Here is a 14,188-nt window from a genome sequence, read left to right as displayed (position 1 = left end):
TTAAGCTTCTCTGTGCAGCCTGGAAACAGGTGAAGCTGTGCCAGACACCTTGACTATGTTTCTACGATTCCAAAGAGTTCCCAGAGTTTTTTCTTGCAACTGTAAAGATCAGAGTAGCAGTTTAGCCATTGCTTTTAACTATCAGAGCCATTACTTTCCAGTGAAGTGAAAGGAACATTTTAATGGGGAAACTATGGGTCCTAGTTTTGATTGTAGATTTTTAGTTTTGCACATCACGTACCCAAACATTGTTGCAGACTCCCATACACCTATTCACACTATGGCACTGCTCAGCGGCAGCAGTTAAGCAGTTACAATCAGAAAGGCGCTGCACAGACCTTTGGGGAACAGCTAAAGTAACACAAAGCAAAAGCGAAGCTGACTCAGCACAAAGTTCCTACTTTCCGATCTGGCCAAGCGCAGCAAGTTGAACTGGAACAAAACCGATCCGCTGAGGCAGCCATCAAAGCCACAGGAACCAAAAGATCTGCTGCCAATGCAGCACAGAACCTCTGCAATATTAGGCAGGTTTTACTGGGGTGGTTGTTTTATGTATTTCAAGAGTTTATCCATTATTTTAACTTCATATCTTAAGTATTTTATCTGCTGTTTTAAGCTTCTGTCATTTATCTTTATCTTTTAGCATCACTTTTTGGCATTTTATATACTTTTAGGATATATTTGTAAAAAAATCTTTTTAAAAAAAATCTATATTTATTTATTATTTGTAGCTGTTTCACAATTTATTAATTTCTGTAAGCTTCAACCCATGTTTTTTTCCTTGATACCCGTAACACCTTCAGTAGTGGCACTTGGGATAAAGGAAGAACCTGTTTACCTGTCAATCATATCTGATGTCAAATCATTTTGAAATTGAAAGAACATTTTTGTCACGAGGTACAAGCTGAAATCGGTGTTATATATAAAAATGACTTTTATATATTCTTTATTTACCCCGGTAAAAAGTCTCATTATAATTTTCTTTTTTGGAGATCAGGCCAAGAGGGCAGCAAAGATTGCAACAAATGTAACAACAGTTTCATAAAGATATTTTAAGTGTCCATAAAGGACTGGTTGGAGTAGGTACAGCAGTGCAAAGTCACGAGGTCATTTCTGTACTTGATATATGACCGCTTTGGAAATCGTGCAGGCTAGAGCTCATTTACAAGAATAAACAAGGATCTTAGACATAAAAACCACACACAAATAAAAACACCATCAATCATGTTTGGTCATCATTTTCTACTGAATGAGTGTTTTCACTTTTGATGCTTAAAAGAGATTTTGCTGATAATTATATAAAAAAATAAAGATAAAGAAACAGATTTGCACGTGCACATAATGACGTATTTTTGGACCGCTATATTGCTTTGTTTAAATGGAGGATATGAGTACTTTTCCATGATACTCAGTCCATACATGCACACACAAGCAGACACAAAGGGATCCAAACATAGGGGTTACTTGCTAGAACCTATCTACCAATGATCGCATACTGCTTTAAAGGAAACCCAGCCACAACAGTGCGCCTTATCTGCGTGCTCCATCAAGTCCACACAGAGCAACGTGCAGTCAGGCCCGATGCTGACACGGAGGGCCCAGTCTGGGGCTGCAGGGCAGCTGTTTGCCCGAGTCAGGGTGGAGGGGGAAGTGGAAGCCTTATCATTTCTGTTGAGTGCACACAGAGGAAGTTGGGTCAGCGCTTGCAGACGGTGACGCTCTCGGATCCTTACTGGAATTCACAACAAAACAACAATGGGACTGTGACTAATCTCATCTCATCTGCGATGACAAGAAATATAATAGTTTCAGAATGATGAAAAATTAAAAAGGAGAGAGTTTACTTGTCACGGTGTAGGTGTTGAAAGCAGACTCAGCATTATTCCACGCAGAGAGCTTGTAGAGAGAAGCTTGTTGAAAGGTTTGTGCTGATGCACAGTGACTCGAATACAACCTTATCTTCAAATCCTGGTGGCAGCGTCACGTGTTGTTTGATAAGTCAGGTACACAAAAAGCGATATTATTTACTTATCTGAGCTGCGTTTCCAGTGATTTTTCACATGAATTTGAACTGTGCTTTGGTGAAACATTAAAAAGGCAGGAATCACAGGCCAGAGTTAAACCCAAGTCTGGAGCAATGACCTTTAATAGTAGAGGATTATCTCACCTTTATAGATTCAGCTTACGGTATACCTTCAAATAGGGCGCACACAGCAAACAGTGTGGTATAGACCCCACTATTTTTTCTCTTTTTTCTTTCTCACTTTCTTTTCCCTTCACTGCAGGCTGCCAGGGCAGCTCATGTTGAACGTTTCCTCCCACGCACTCGCTGACTTTGACACACCAGAGCCACAGATCTGCATGCCCTCCCCCTTCCCTCTGTGTGTGTGTTTAAGTCAAGTAAGGACAGCTATTGATCTGGGTAAAATCAAAAGCAACACATGCAGATTGAACATGATTTGGCTGACAGTTGAGTTTGGTCTTGATAACACCGTAGCCCATAACGGAGGCCCATTTCACAGAGCCAAGCTCATTCGCTAAGAAAGAAAAGACACATGGTTTAGCTCCAGTGGCAGAAAAAATGTTTGGAAATTAAAGACATCTAAGCTGAATTTAAAAGCTTGGAAGGCTTCTGTTGTGTCTCTGTGTCTGGACTGGGATGCTTCCATCTTTCCATCTCTTTCACACTTTTATCCCAGTGTCACAATGTTTTCAGTGTGTCTTTATGTATGCATGTGACCAAATGTGTCATCTCTGAGTATGCGTGCATGTTATTTTTATTTATTTTTCTTCCTCGTCTCACTGTGTACTCTTGTGTGCCTGCTGCCTTCCCACGGGGATGTTCCCTTCCATGTCCGAGCAATTCCCAGGCAAGCTGGATTCTGGGTAAAGAGCCCAGAGGAATCAGCGCAAATGTCAGGCCGATGCTTTGTCCTTAAATGCATCAGGGTTAAATGTGATCTGACACAGACAGCTTTATACACAGGCTAATGTCCAAGGGTTGCCTTGAAATCTGGAAAAGCGTCTATCACAGGAGCCTCTTCTTCACAAACAGCTGCCAGCTTGGTCAGTGTAATTCTTCTGCACAGCTGATCGCCGTGTTTTCAGAGGCGACACCTCATTAGTGTTACTCAGAGTTCTCAAAGCCAGCATGCACGTATGGAAAATTGAGAGAAAGAGTCCTTTAGGGTTCAGATGTGTTGTGACTTTATTTTTTTAAATGGATTTGTGCGTTCTGTGCATTATATAACTGCTTCCATGCACGGTTAATGCTTTCTGTGAGTAGTTGAGGCATTTGCATGCAAAGGCAAAAACCACACTCAGAGAAACAATGGCATATCTACGATGACTGCCGCCATGTTTGATAACTCGATGATTTGTGACATTCTCTGGGAAGGACACATCCTGTTATTGTCCCAATCCTGCATTTTAGAGTCAATGAGACACAACACACACACACACACACACACACACACACACACACACACACACACACACACACACACACACACACACACAAGGCCTTAGAGGAAGCTTAGCTGCCTCATCTGATCTTTTCCAAATTCATCATATTCTGTTGTGGGGAAGAAGTGTCCTTCTGAGCTCACTTCCTTATCCATCTGTCTCAGCCACTCTGAGATGATCTGTGCCATCCACACACAAAGCCTGGAGCGCTGTTGAATTATCCTGGAATGCCCCATTCTCATATTACCCCACATTGCCCCAACACTGAACGCCCAGTTGACTTCACTTCTTACTGTCAACCTGACTAAAAACAAACACCAGCTGGCCAGGAGAAACTCCAGGAAGGCATTTGTTTTTACAAAGTGGATATGTAGAGAGCAGGTTTGTTTTGCTGGAAGTGGTTCTCTTCCTCTCTGCCTTGGCCCTGGGCCGCGGGCCCTTTCGGGTCCTGGCTGGTAAGAGTGGAGAACGGACGCTGAGTGGCTGTCAACTGGATCTGCTGGCAGTAAGAGCGTCCTGCCCAGCCTGAACCCAGACGGTGCTGCTGTCGAAGGCTCGGAGCGGGCTGCCTCCAGCCCAGCTTACGTCAGTCACCAACAAACCGCAAGGTTTGTGTTAGAGTTTCAAACAAACTCCCTGCCTATTGCTATGGCAGTATGGACCACCCCCATGGAAGCCTGTCTGCGCCCGTGTTTACCATAAACAGTCACCTAATTTTCTGCTGAATCTAAAGGAAGACGAGGATGGTTTAGGGTTTCCTGGTGTCATCGAGACATCCAAAAACTCCAAGGAAAATAAATGAAACTGAGCACGGTCAAAATGTAACCGGTGAGTCATTAAAGCTGTAAATTTGAAATCAGTGAACAAAGGACCTCTTGACTGGTCTTTCTCAGTTTTGTGCAACCAGGTAATTTTCATAGCTAAGTAATGAGTGCCTTTTAAACCTTGGTCACCGCATAAATGCAATAAAGTAACTGTCGGAATTTTTAGGGGAAGCAGAGTCATGTCAGGAACGGAGCTGAGACAGACTGGCACTGTCAGGTTTTAATAAATAAATGTTAGTATTATTATTGCAGATTGTCAGGAGATTATTCTCAGCATGAATCATGAGTAGATCACATCAGCGAATGTCGTTAGTTAAGTCTATGCTGCTTTGTCTTGTGGAGTTTGCCCACAAACTGAAAACTGTCAGAGTCGTCGTTTCATGTTTCTCCTCCTGTTGATCACGTATTCAGATGTTTATCTGTTTGGGTCAAGGTGCTCAAAGCCATGGGAGAGTGAATGCCCTGAGGGCCCAGCGCATAGCATCACTATCTCTACCTTTCCTGTTTACATTGCTGACTTGATGTCCAGCTATGCTGACCTCAGATCAGCAGGAAGAGCAGTCACTGTTGTCAGTGCAGGGAAGTGACATCACTGAGGGCTGAATCCAGTTGTTTGTTTTCCTTCTGTCACTTCTGGCGTTTTCCTCTGAACATACATTTGGTGTGATTCAGATCATTTCCACACCAGATCATGTTTGTGAGTCTAAAAAGAAAGTGTGGCACTCAGTATAGCTCAGTGAAATACAATTGGCTGCCTTTTATCTTTTTATCTTTTTTTTTTTTTTTTGGGGTGACTGTAATACCGTCACAAAGAAGTTTGACTTGTTCCATATTCAGCACATGTCAACAACCCAAATATTCCACAAAAAGTCATGTTTGGCAACCAACATCAAGAAATGGTATGGCTTCCCCACAGCCAGCAGGTTCCAGTATGACTGGCATTTCATGAGGTGACAGAAGACACTGAAACCAAACCCACAGAAGAATAATAAGATAATTTTCCATTGAAGTTTTCAAGAAACTTGAAACATTCTTTTTGCCGAGTGCTTTAAAAAACTGTGCACAATAATAATACATGGTTATTATTTTAAGGAAAAATGTAGTCACGCTAACAGTGACTACATTTTTCCATTAACAGTGTTATTACCTGATAAATAAAAATCATTCAAGCCATTAGATTTGAGAGCATTCTCACTTTTCTTTGACAAAATGCTTTCATTATTCCTTTTTTTGTACTTTTTATATTTTACATTTATATTTATTATTGAAACTTGCACCAAGGGAGTGGCACTCCAATTTCGTTGTACTCTGTACAATGACAATAAAGGCTATTCTATTTTGTCATTGTTGGCAGTTTTTTTCTCCCTTTACTTAAGTGCTTGATTATTGCTGAACTTTCTGTATATAATGTTGTAGAACACTTCCCCCTCTTAGTGAATGAATCACTAATCATTCAAAAACGCACAGAACATTTTTTGTTCTATTAATGTTTGATTTTGAACACTATTGCATGATTTCAAAACAACAATTTCTGGAATATGTCATCATTGGCAGGGAAAGGCCTGACATTGCACACTTGTGCTTTGCAGTTTAATGAAACCAGTCTTGAACTCCTGCGCAGAGTTTTGTACAATCTTGGGACACTGTTTAAATGTGAATAAAAACAGAATGCAATGGTTTGCAAATCTATTAAACTCAGATTTTATTCATAGTAAGTCACAAAATGTTGAATTTGTCATTTTATATTTGATGGCAACAACAAATCTTCACCATCAAAAAGAGGAAATTGCACAGCATCAGTTTTCTTTCTTCTCTTTTTTTTCATGTGGAGATTTGTGGAGACGTCTGGTAAAAATTTAATCTCTTACAAAATACTTGGTGCTTTTTGTGTTAATGTTACTTTTTGATACCTTTACGTTTTTCTATCAGTTAAACCAGCCAGCTGCTTTAGGGGAGATAGATTTGGCTTTCTTGAGACAGAGCTGCATTAGCGTGTTAGCGCTATTTATGCTGAAAGTTGGTGGCTTTGCTTGACTCATATTTACTGGAAATCTATGAGAGTGGAACCAATCCTGTTGAGGGTTGGGTAGCACTGTGTACTGTGTACAATACATCAGATTATTGAAAATAAAGGTTCTACAGTCTTCCAAAATCACAATGGAGAAAACTTAAAAAATACATTGTCAACATTTACTTAATTAAATTTTTGTTAAATATTTTTTTAAAAGGCAACAATTGTGTCCGTATACATCTGCGAACTAAGGAGACCAGCTCCTGGACTTTTTTCCTGTTCTTGTCTGATATAGGATTCTAGCTTCTTTGTTGTATTTTCTATGTATTTTAACCAGTTTTCAGCTGGTAGTTCAGCCAGACCCCATGCTGTTCTAATATGTGGTGGTATGTGGTTTAGCAATGTCTTGCTGAAATGTGCAAGGTCTTACTTTAAATACCTCGTCTGGATATGCGCAGAAGATTTGTTTTTGTTTGCAGCGTGGTCAACCGCTGCCTCTCTAACATGCTCTTTTTACCCAGTCATGTTACTGACCTGTTGCTAACAGCAACAGTTACTCTTTTGATGCACCACCCTGAACTGCTTGAAATTTGTTGCTGCCATCAAATTTATTTTGCTCTATTGTGAATGGATTTAGGAGGTTTGCAAATCATTGCAGTGTTTTTATTCACACTTTACATTTTTGGAATTGGAGATTGTGCCTTAAAAATGGGAGAAAATAATGCGCAGTGTCTGTTTCTTCAGGACTTTTCTAGTTTTAACAGACTTTCTCCTGAATGTGCACCTTAAATCGCGTAATGTGCAAATATGTATCTTAGGACAATTTCTAAATAGTTTAATGTGTATAGACAAAAACATTTAAATTGAAACTTAAATCTGTCTCCAAACTGGTTTTAACATCACTGAAACAAACGTCACTGATGTAATCCAATAACATTCGGACCAGAAGAGTCTGTTATACATGCCCGTTTTAATAATCTGATAGAAAACATTTGCTGAGCACAACATACACCGTTTTACAGTATACTGAGAAGAAAACACTGAAAAAATACATTTGAAACAATGGTATAAATTTCAGCAAATATCCTTATAGCTGTACAATGACCTGTCACCGTACACATTATGCTGCAGTAAATATCCAGCCTTCGCCAGGAACAAAAGGACTAAAAAAGCTTCTGCTGCGCCTCGTATGAAGCGCTGCTGGCTCCCACTGCACAAACACTTCTGGCTGGAATTTCAAACGAAACATACTTTTCAAATCGTCAAAACTGACCTGCATAACTTTATGCTATGGCCTCATAGCAAAACACCTTGCTATACACGGATGAACCAACAAACGAGTTCAGTCAAACTGTCATTTGACACGTGGTAGTGCATATAAATAACAAATATACAGCGAATATTATCAATTCAGTATTAACATATACAAGAAAATGTAATAAATACACTGTTACAAACAGCTTAAGGGTCAGCACAACACAGTTGGGTGCAACAGGACTGTGCAACTCTGTGACCACTTAAATACACTCTCGCATCCTCACACACACACACACACACACACACACACACACACACACACACACACACACGCACACACACACACACACAGGAGAAGAATGACATATCGTGAAACATGAAACCGATCTCCCCGTATTATGACCATACAACGTGGTACCTCTAAGGAAGTGTTTGGACAGATCAGCAACCAGCTGCATAACTGTCGACGTATTCAAAGTGCTGCAATGAAAAACTACAAGATTCAATTATTCCATTACTGACAGGTGTTTCTGAAACTGCGCGTTCAGCCTTGAAGTCATTCAAAGTTCAAAATGAGTCAGCCTATTCATGAGAATACTGCTAACCACAACAGGTGTGTTGTGTGAGGCAATGAAAAGGGGAATTACAGGGCGGAGACGGTTTTTCCACACTGGATGGGGCTTAAACGCAACTGGGTTATGAAATATTTTCTTTTCCACTTTAATCTTGGAAGATTGTAGTGAGAATTTAGTCTGTAACTGGCTTTAAGTGAGAGGGAATCAATCCCGCCGCCGCTCGGAAGTTTGACTTGTCACACCATTTACTCTTTGGAAATGCGATCATTCTTTTGAGGGGTGGCAGTGAATCCAACAAAGTGCTTTCCTTACAGGATCTTTGGAGTTTTGGTTTTTGTTCTACAAAAAAGAAAAAAGAAAGGTTTTTCCTCTTTTACAAAATCTAGCCTATGAGTCATTTAATTGCTTACGCAGTTACTTATTTGGATAAATCAAATTAAATTATTTGGTTTGACATGCTTGCTATGGTCTCTCCTTTAAGTTACAGATGCTGTCTTTGTCTTGGTTTAACTGTGTGTGCCACAAAGTGCAAATCGTGCTGGGAAGTCAGCTGATTTTTTTATAATATACATCCATTAGTGAAGAACAAGCTTATACTATTGCCAGAACATCAGGAAGACTGTGTGAGACAGCTATGTCCGTTTGTAGAAAATCTGACACACAGCTACATGAATGTGTTCAATAAATTATTTAAAAAAAAAAAAAAAAACTTACAAAAACACACACTTGTAAAAAAAGGCACACTACTCTTTTTAGACAAGTGTTAAAAAAACACTACTGGGTTAGAAATAACTCGCTGACCAGTAGCTGTGGTTGGACAATATAGGGTCATATCCAATCTCGACACGATACAAAGAATCTAAATGAACATTTAAAAAAAATGTCCTGAAGTGCAAGTTTGAAATTCAGACTTGTCCCAGTACACGGATTCATACGTCCACTTCACATTCTCTGCCTGAAAGAACCCAGGTTAGGCTCTGCAGTCCAACAGTAGTCCCTTCTGTAAAGAACAGAGCCTACACTCTTCCAGCTCCCTTCCAGGGGGGCTCAAAGACAAACTACCGCAGGGTTTCCAAGCCTCGTTCGCAGGGGTGCCCCACATTCAGTCAGGACCTCTTTGCCAAGCAGCTCCCGCCAGAGCCAAATTGCAGGATTGCTCCACTGCAATAAAATGAATTCACCAAAAACGTGCTACGCTCCGAGAACACCACCGGTTAAGCTATGTTTCCTCCGGGGAGCCGTCATGTGTTGTCATTTCTGCCCCTTCCTGATCACAGGGAAGATGCTGTAATGTCACATTGTCACAACTGTCAGCCGTGTCCATCATTCCACTGTCTTCACCTTGTCCTTCCTGGTCATCCAGCGTTAGATCGAACTTGAATTTACTCGCTACAGGCCGCCCTTCCACCTCCCCGTGAGGTCCTCCTTCTCCATCACTGGTGTAGAAAGGAGGTGAGGGGCTCTGGGGGATCATGCTTTGGTACCAGTTCCTGTTGTCCTCTAGTGTATCCAGGATGTCCTGGGCATCGGGATGGACCAGGTCAGCCCACGTCTCCCACAGAGGGTGCACTATGTAATCAATGAAGCTAACCTAGAAAAGATAAACAGAGAGGATGTCAGTAAATATGAAAAATAACCACAGTTTTCAGGTTTTATTTTGAGAGCTGGATGCCTGTGTTCTCTACCTGAGTCCTCTCTACTGAAGCTGTGTGTTTGTCACACATTGGGCTGATTTCCATCCCCCTCTCCCTCTCTCTGTCTCCCTGGTGGAAGAACTCATCCATGATCCTGTCAGTCCACTGCCGGTACAGATCCAGAGGTTTGGTGGGGTTGCTCAGATCTGCACAATGAACCATGTTACGGAGAACCTGCAGGAAAAAAAATATCACCGTTTAGTATGTTTTTTTTCTTTTCCTCCCTCTGTGGTAAATAGAAAAGTGTTTGCGTCTGATGTGCATACTAGTCTGCCTCTTACCTGCATCCTGTCTGTGTAGTTGTCTAGCATCAGGACACCAGAGCTGGTGACCTTCTTGGTTTCCACCATCGTTTTCAAATCCGCCAGCAGACTCATGTGTTTAGACATGTCGGTTGCCAAAACCTGGAAGACAGCAAGACATGAAAAAATCAATTTAAGAAAAACTGTGAAAACTGCTCAGATCCTGAGACGGGGCTGCTGCCTGAGACAGATGTGCAGACATTTCCTCACCATTTCTATGACCATCCTCCGGAGCGTCTGCCTCTGCTTCTTGGAGAGGTTTTGGAAGATGTCGCAATTTTCTTCCTGCAGCAGTTTGAAGCCCACGGCCAGGTGGTGATTTTCCAGCACTGACTCATCGTTGTACATCAGGGCCAGCTCAGAGTCTAAATGCAAAAGAGGACAAGAAAAGGAAATTAAACATCAAATCAAGCAAATGTTTCTCCCTTTTTTCAAAATGTAGACCAAATAAATAACTCTAGCTGACTTTTTTGATGGATGTTGAATGAAAAGGTGGACCTACTTGTATTGATTAGGAACTGGTTGGAGACTCCTGGGTGGTCCACGTCGTGAATGGCTGCTGCAAAAATGGCTGCCAAGATCTCCAGATCAGTGAAGACCGCCTGTGTTTGAAGAGAAGGAAGTAAAGTAAAAATAAATTAGCAAATTGCTTACCATACAAGGCAAGGTATTAGTTTGAAAAACCAATCCTTCCATGTGTCACCATCTGTGGTATGCTCTTTCTATTGTTGCTATTCATCACAACAATATAAACAGTTCAAGTGAAAGGTGTGGCCGGTGGTGACACGCTTTAACTGTGCCACGTTTTAAAGGGCAAACTCTGGACACTTAGAAGTACTGAAAGCGAGTGAGGTAAGACAGATTTTACACGACTTACATCTAATGCAGGGGTGGACAGGAGGATGTGTGTGGACTGGGCTACGTCGGCAGCGTGGAGGTTGTTGTGGTACGCCACGTCGGAGTGATAGTGGCTCTCTAGGGTCAGCATGAACGTCACAAAGGTGTCCGTTGGAATCTTGAACGTCCTCATCAGGTCTCGCTCCTGCGTGTGACAGTGTGGATTAGAAAAACAAGACTCCTGGCTAAACGTGCTACAGGATATTATTTTCTCTACGGTCTATCCATCTAGCCACAGTTCAATTCTGAGTCATCAGATGGGTAGTCATAAACTAGGCAGGGCTCCAGACTAACAGGTGCACTGACAGTATCTGCTGCAGCAGTAATACATTTTAAGTTATCTTTTGGCCTCGAAAGAAAGGGGTGCAGCATTTTTCTAGACCAAGTGAAAAAAACAAAAACAAAACATGTGCAGCCAAACTGATTACAGTCTGGAGCTAGCTAACAGAGCATGATGTACACACTGACACGGCTTGTGTGTGTGTTTGTTTGAATGGCTTCACAGTTTTCATGAGCTCTTTCCCGATTAAAGGATGGAAGCTGAGGCGGAAAACAAACCTGGAAGATGGTGTACATGACGCATGTGAGAGGTCGATTGTGAGAATGCTCAGCCACTTTGAAAATATTCAGGCCCCATCTGTTGATGTGTTCCAGGTCCTGTTAGAGAGGACACAAATTTAAGTGTTTGAGCACGTGAGACACCAGATATCACGCAAGTTTAAGTTTCTCCAGTCTGTCTGTCACTTACCTTTGACAACAATTCCTCCTGGTCCGTCTTGACCCCAAAACGATTTCCAGTACCTCCCGAGATACTTGATGTATGGCTGACTTTTCTCACCCCACTGATCTGTGTCATCATCCCACCGTGTTGCTGCTGCTGTTGCTGCTGCTGCTGGCCCTGCCTCCTCTTTCTTTCCCTCGGCTTTGGAACTGGACACGGAAGCTCCAACTCATTCTGCTTGTCTGGAGAAAATAGAATTAACATTAAAAAAGGTGGTTTTCAAGACAAAAAAGCTGCAATGGCTGCTATTAAATTAGCAATCAATCCCTCAATGCCTGTCTTCTGCAATAAAAATACACTAGTAACAAAAGCAGGAAAGGCAAAAAAAATAAATGTGTAAAATAGCTGAATACACTGATGAGATGCAAATGTTTTATGAGACAAAGGCTCAGGCTGTGCTAATGAGTTGTTATGATGATCAGAGAAACATGGCAGTATTCCAGGCATTCTGTGAATCTGAGCCATGTGTTGGTAACAACTCAGAGAATCATGGAAAGATGGTTCACGTTAAGCCGAAATGTTTAGGGGAGGGACTTGGAAGTATGCGGGTTCAGTCGGTGCATGTGACTCATGTATTAGCTGAGTGACATTTCTCACTGTGTGTGAGCGTGAGACTCCCTCAGTCTGTACGTGTGCACTGCACACACAGCCGCAGAGCGAGAAAAAAACCCATCTCAGCTGCGTCCTCCACAAAGCACAGGAAAATCATCTCCCTACACCTGACAGGTGCTAGCTGCAATGCAGATAAAACCGCAAAGCTTCAAAGATAAACTGAGCTGAGCTTTCATGTTCGTCTCTATCACCGCGCCACTTCTATTGTTAGCACAAGAGGTAGCTTTTTCTTTTCCTCTTTCCACCATGCATCCAGCATCTTGTCTTTTTTCTGTCATTTTTTTATGTTTTGCTGCTCCGAGGCAGGAAAATAGACACGTGTTCACTAACAAGAGCCACAACATTAGTCTGCAGTGAGCCCTTATAAGCTGGGAGTCTGGCTGTATGTATGCTGGTGGTGAGCTAGATGGGAGGGTAGAAAAACCTGAGGGGCAGAGTGGTTTGCAGGGCTGGCGAGCTGGCTGGCCATTAGACACGAAATGCCGCCAGGCTTTTTTTTTTTTAAAGACAAGCAACCACTGCTGTCCCACTGATGAATAATGCAGCATCTCTCTGAACCTGATGGCACTGTAAGCACACAAACACCCTCTCTCTCTCCGACTCACTGCTCCTAATCTCTCCAGAGGGAAGTCTTCCCTGAGTACAAAGCCCTCCCTCCTCCCTTCACATATCTCTGCAGTCGGAGCGAGGGGACCCTGTCTCCCTTCCAGACCAGATCAGACTGGTGTAAGAACAGCGTTGCAGAGGAACTGTGAGTTTCCCCACTGCTTGGCACATGCTTTGGGTAACCTCGCAACCTCTGTGACATTCCTGAAGGATGCTGGCTCACTGAAGTCATACATACAGCACATTTTGCAATGGCGCAATGTATACTTCAGGAGGTGTGTGGTAAACATGTGCTGCAGTGCTCACCTAGGAAGGTGCTGGAGATGTACTCTGACACTTGGTTGCCTGATCGGCTCATCTCAGACAGGTGGCTTAGCTCCCGGTTCAGCATCCTCTTGAACTGGAAGCAAAGAGATAAAATGTTAAGGAGGTAATGTGATTTATACGCAGAAACACATCCAGCAAATGAGTCTGACTGCTGTTTCTAAGCAGCGGAATAAACCCTTTCCTGTTATTTTCCACTGGAACATGTCCCATGGGACCATGTTCTCTGGATTTAATGAGCCATATTAGGTTTGTGTATTCTTCCCCAGTCTCCTTATCCAGACTGCTTCGTGTTTCAACACAAATATAAACTATGCGTGCTGTGCGTAGTTTATATTTCCTTTATGCAAATTTTACAGATAAGCAAAAGATGCCTGTTTTCTCAACACATGCAACCACTGAGCAAGATTAAAAACATGTCGTAATGCATTCAAAGAGAAATTGGGCTCTTCACCAGCAACAGAAAACAGACATGAATGTAGAATATGCACAGAAACAGTCCGATTAATGGAAAACCTCCTCTGGGACACACCTTAATGTATCCCCAGGACACAGAGAACAGGTAGTTGGCCTCAGGCATGGTGCTGAGCAGTGCTGAGCCCCCCAGCAGAAGCAGTAAGTGCTCCTCTCTGAGTGGACCCCCAAGGGTTAGCTCAGCCCTACAGCCTGAAGCTCAAGGCGTCACCAAATCACCGCCTTGCAGCGGCTGACTACGGTAAAAACGCCCCAGCCGAAGTCTCTGGAGAGGGGCTGTGGCGGAGCCCTACATTCCCAGCCAAACGCGCCTCCTCCTAGCTTCCTCCATTGTTATCAAGGATCGCGAGCCACTGTCGTGAGTGA

At 42.4% G+C, this 14,188-nt stretch overlaps 1 protein-coding gene and 1 long non-coding RNA gene across 2 annotated transcripts in view; both read right to left on the bottom strand.

The window, feature by feature from the left end:
• Positions 1 to 914: 914 nt before the first annotated feature.
• On the bottom strand, positions 915 to 1,927 carry LOC146688133 (uncharacterized). The gene is made up of 2 exons (XR_014916386.1): positions 1,845 to 1,927; positions 915 to 1,732 (listed from the first exon to the last, which is right to left on the bottom strand). It is a non-coding gene; the product is annotated as an uncharacterized LOC146688133 (long non-coding RNA).
• Positions 1,928 to 7,251: 5,324 nt separating this feature from the next.
• LOC146688132 (3',5'-cyclic-AMP phosphodiesterase 4B-like) overlaps positions 7,252 to 14,188 on the bottom strand; it is a 44,927-nt gene continuing 37,990 nt past the window's right edge. The window contains exons 10-18 of the mRNA XM_085439111.1: positions 13,331 to 13,424; positions 11,774 to 11,988; positions 11,584 to 11,682; positions 11,006 to 11,170; positions 10,631 to 10,730; positions 10,339 to 10,493; positions 10,108 to 10,230; positions 9,818 to 10,000; positions 7,252 to 9,723 (exon numbers count right to left, since the gene is read on the bottom strand). Coding sequence (XP_085295237.1) covers positions 9,352 to 9,723; positions 9,818 to 10,000; positions 10,108 to 10,230; positions 10,339 to 10,493; positions 10,631 to 10,730; positions 11,006 to 11,170; positions 11,584 to 11,682; positions 11,774 to 11,988; positions 13,331 to 13,424 — 1,506 coding nt within the window. The 3' untranslated portion in view covers positions 7,252 to 9,351. The remainder of the gene's footprint in view (positions 9,724 to 9,817; positions 10,001 to 10,107; positions 10,231 to 10,338; positions 10,494 to 10,630; positions 10,731 to 11,005; positions 11,171 to 11,583; positions 11,683 to 11,773; positions 11,989 to 13,330; positions 13,425 to 14,188) is intronic.

The sequence above is a fragment of the Copadichromis virginalis genome, linkage group LG18, assembly GCF_057382275.1.
Source record: "Copadichromis virginalis isolate Kocher_CV1m ecotype Utaka linkage group LG18, C_Virginalis_male_GT1.1, whole genome shotgun sequence".
Classification (NCBI taxonomy): Eukaryota; Metazoa; Chordata; class Actinopteri; order Cichliformes; family Cichlidae; genus Copadichromis; species Copadichromis virginalis.
This window is presented reverse-complemented; position numbering and strand designations above follow the sequence as displayed.